The 4,379-nt window shown below is 39.4% G+C and overlaps 1 protein-coding gene across 1 annotated transcript; it reads left to right on the top strand.

Annotated features, from left to right (window-relative positions):
- Positions 1–2,216: 2,216 nt before the first annotated feature.
- LOC311002537 (neurexophilin-1-like) lies at positions 2,217–3,564 on the top strand (the record flags this gene model as incomplete). Its single annotated transcript, XM_083993931.1, has 2 exons — positions 2,217–2,279; positions 2,839–3,564. The coding sequence occupies 2 exons, from the start codon at positions 2,217–2,219 to the stop codon at positions 3,562–3,564; spliced, it is 789 nt and encodes a 262-aa protein (XP_083850057.1).
- Positions 3,565–4,379: the final 815 nt, after the last annotated feature.

Below are 4,379 nucleotides of genomic sequence, written 5' to 3'. Positions count from 1 at the left end.
TTGTCTTTGTATTATTAAATAAAATTCTTGTTTTATCATTGTGCAACACTTTACTCTTCAGTCTTAATTTCTCGGGACATGTCACTAGCTCTTTCTTTGGGAGTTATCACTTTCAGTCCCACATGTTTGATATTTTTAGGATCTTTTTGTACAGGGTTGGTTCTATCACCCACGGACATCTACATTGTGTAGTTTTATTTCCGCATGTTTTGAGATATTCATCTAAAATAGGCTTGCCGATGGAGTTAGCAGTCCCCGCCCTCGTCCCTACGTCACCACATTCACGCGCATCCCTTGGCTGCACACACAGAGAGGGCCGCCCCTTTATGCCGTTCTCTCTCCTCATTGGATACAAGGAAAGTTTTCTCCTCGGCTTACAGCAGAGCAGAGTGACTGACAGACCCGTGTTTCAGACCAAACACTCTATGTAAGTGATTGCTGTCGGAAGATAGAACTATTTAAGACTTATATTAACACAAACATTCCGCTTACTTCTGCTTTTTTTTCTCCTTTTCCATTAATAATGCCATCTATGTGTCTGTATACAAATACAATACAATGTATCACTAATGTCATTCAAATTACTCAACTACACACATTGCTATGAAAAAAAGGAACTTCGGGGGGCTAATTTGGCTATCATCTTGAAAAATGGCCGCCATCTTGGATTTTCACATATCCAATCGGACAGATTTCATCAATAGGCCCTAGAGAACAACCAAACCAAATGTCATGCTTGTATCATAATTTGCATGATTTTTCTGTTATCTACTCCACTAAAGGGACTACGAGGAGTTTTGGAAAGCGAAGAGTTTTTTTTACACTGATGAAAGCAAAAACATTTGCCAAGAATGTTTTCATTAATCAAGAATGAAAGTCAGAGGTTGGAAGACGATCAGATACCGTCGTAGTTCCGCCCATAAACGGCGATTCGGCGACGTTATTCCCATGACCCGCCAGGCAGCGCCCGCAAAACCGAAAGTAGGAAATGCTGGGTGAGCCGACCACTAAATAATAATAACAAAATAACTGTAAAGAAAAAACTATATATTTATCGAAAATGGAGCCATTAACAAGTGTGGGTAACGTAGATTCATCCACATTAACATGAGACTCTTTTATAACCAAAAGAAAAGTAAGATTGATACAGTTACAGTTACAGATATGGTTTCTGTTGCTGTTATTCTTTAGTCAAACGAGTTTGATGCTGTGGAAAAGAATTGGTTGGAATATGTGCATTAACTTGTGGTACTGTAATGCTTTAAATGAGCGTACCAGTATAATCAGACAGCAGCAGCTAAGACCTAAACTTAAAGGGATAGTTCAGCTTTTTTGAAGTGGGGTTGTATGAGGTACAAATGGCCACTATGTATAATATCTGCAGTAGAAAAGTCCCCCCCCCCCACTGAGAAACACCAGCGCTGCACCGAGACACAGGCAGTACACGGTTGTGAATGAGGGGATAATTACTCAGCATATTTTTGCCGCCTACGAGAAGTCCTGTCTCAAAATAATACACCAGTTCAAGGGGATATTAAGTAAAAACTGACAATGCATCAGCTGGTTGAAAAAAAGTTTGTTTGTCGGGAACAAACCAACGCACTCCTCCACACAGACACACTGCATCCCTCCACCTCTTCCACACACAGCTGATCCAAAGAGCTGATAGGCGGACTATGACTTTAAACTGATCATTTCTAAATTGACTGAACCTCATAATCTTACCACAAGATGGCAGTATTACACTGTCTTGTTTGCCTCTAAAACCCAATTAAAGAAAAATATTGTCATTTAATCAAGTGATAATCAATGTTCTCATCACCCAGACAATTATGCAAAATCATTTTTAGTGACAGAAAACAAAAGGAGGACTACCAGCATGAGATACAGTGTGTGTGTGTGTGTGTGTGTGTGTGTGTGTGTGTGTGTGTGTGTGTGTGTGTGTGTGTGTGTGTGTGTGTGTGTGTGTGTGTGTGTGTGGCTGGGCAGGAGGGTGCATAAAAGAGAGAGGGGGTGGGGGGCTGAGAGAGAGTGTAGACACAGCAAAACCGAGTGTTAAAAGTCTTCAGATGTGAGAAAGCCTCCCAGTGTGTGTGCTGGGAGTTGAGGCTGCAGCACAGGTTTTACTGTGTTTAATGAGGCTGCAGCCGTTCAGCATGGAGCCTGAATGAACTTCAGGCAGAGTGGATGGATCTTCTGATAGGATTTCATGAAACATGGAGATGCTGCTCACCAGTCATTGCTTTGTCTGGATACTTCTGAAAGGAACCATTTGTTTGGTAAGTAAAAAAAAAAAACTGGAATCATTGAATTCTAATGTGATGCATGTAAAAACTGAACAAGGAGAGAAAAGCATTTCAATGCTTGTGTTGTGAGATACGACGTTTCACACAGACAATTTGTCTTTGCCTTTTGAGGCTTAGTTTGTAGTTATTTAACAGCTTAATTAAATTTTACACAAATCAAAATATGGTGCATTTTTAGAGATAAAGCTATGATAGTATGTACCGTTAGATTGCCTACAAGATATTTACATGAAAATTGTGAAAATATATTAAAAGCTAATATTACTCACAACAATTCTTTGATTCTGAGAAACTTTTTTTGGCCACATTTCTAAAATCAAACAAAATTTTAGATCAAAACTTACAGTTCTTCAGTATTTTCCATTTATTGTTTCACCTCTTCTTTGTTATGTATAATTTTGGAAATTATTTATGTGGGATTTAGTGTTTGTTTTTATTTTAGGGATGTGTTTAGTATTTCTGCTCTATTTCTCTTATTAGTATACCCCCACTTATACCCAATGACTAATTTCTCCCTTGGTTTTCTGTCTAGTTGGTTCTTGGGCAAAATTGTCATGGTGACATAATCTTTGCTACGAGGGCATCATCTGAAGTCAACAACGATCAAGAACCTTCTTCACAGAAGAACTGGGCATTTCAAACGAGGAGTCTGATTCAAAACAGCAAACTACCCATCAGCCCCCTCAGTCCTCATTCCAAACAGGGACTTAGGGAAATACTCGGGGGGAACTCCCAATCCCCCTCCAACCCGTCCTTGAAGATCAGGCTTCGGCCGATCATGAAAGTTCATGGAGCTTCAAAACTGTCCAGGACGTTCAGTTGGGGAGACTTTTACTCAAACATCAAGACAGTCAAACTGAATTTGCTGATAATGGGTAAGATCGTGGATCATGGGAACGGCTCTCTTGGAGTGTATTTCCGCCACAACTCCACCGGTGTGGGCAACGTCTCCGTCAGCCTCGTCCCACCAATGAAAGAGGTGGAATTCGACTTGGAGCGCCAGAGTGTCATCAACCCCAAGGACTCAAAGACATTCAACTGCAGGGTGGACTACGAGAAAACCGAGCGCAACAAGAAGGTGATTCTGTGTAACTACGATCCATCCAAGACGTGTGCTCAGGAGCAGACTCAGAGCCATGTCACCTGGATGTGCTCCAAACCCTTCCAGGTCATCTGCATCTACGTGTCTTTCTACAGCACAGACTACAGGCTGGTTCAGAAGGTCTGTCCAGACTACAGCTACCAGAATCCAGGTTAAACACAGGTCAAGCCAAAGACACAGGGGAACTGTGTTTTAATAAAAGCACCAAGAGAAATCTGGTTTGAGCAGCTATGAATTAGTCTGTCAGATTAATTAGGATGTTTTTGAAGTGTTGCATTTCAGTAGATGTTATTTTAAGTCTTAAAATTGACCAAATAATGTAAAGTATATGTTTTGTTTGTTGTAGACTACAGGAGTTGTATTAGCTTGTTTTTGTTCAATGAATGTAATTGACGCTGCAACTAGAGATCATTTCTGATAAAATCGTGAATTAAACATTTATTATGATCTTATATTCGTCGAGTAAAAACATCATTTGATAATTCAATTATTTTCCAAGCAAAAGCAGTTCAATAGCTTCTCAAACTTCTGACCCCGTTTGAAAACCTTACCTTGAACTCCCAGCCACTGTGACAGTTTTTTTTTTTATTCTTACTCGAACATGTTCAATGTTAAACTTTATCCAGTCCCTAGTTCTTTAACCTTATTATGGATGGATGGATGGATGATTACCAACATTTCAAAGTTTAATTTGCGTTTACTTTGGATAATTATGTCATGTCCTCCTTCATAATCGTTCATCTATTTTCTCATGCTGAATACTTTTCCAATTATGCAATGAAAAATAAAAGAAAGGTCCTCTAAACCAAATGGGCCCACTGAAGCTCCAAAAGGGTGACATCAAAAAAAGAAGAAAAGATTTCAATTTAATTTCAAGAGCATTTCCTTCATAATTTATTTATTGTGATCACTATTTGGAGCAAAGCTACAGGAGGATCTTAATTCATGACCTTTTGTTCAAACTCATCAAC

Source organism: Trachurus trachurus, assembly GCF_905171665.1.
Source record: "Trachurus trachurus genome assembly, chromosome: 19".
Taxonomy (NCBI): Eukaryota; Metazoa; Chordata; class Actinopteri; order Carangiformes; family Carangidae; genus Trachurus; species Trachurus trachurus.
The sequence above is the reverse complement of the archived record's forward strand: the minus strand, read 5'-3'. Positions and strand labels throughout refer to the sequence as shown.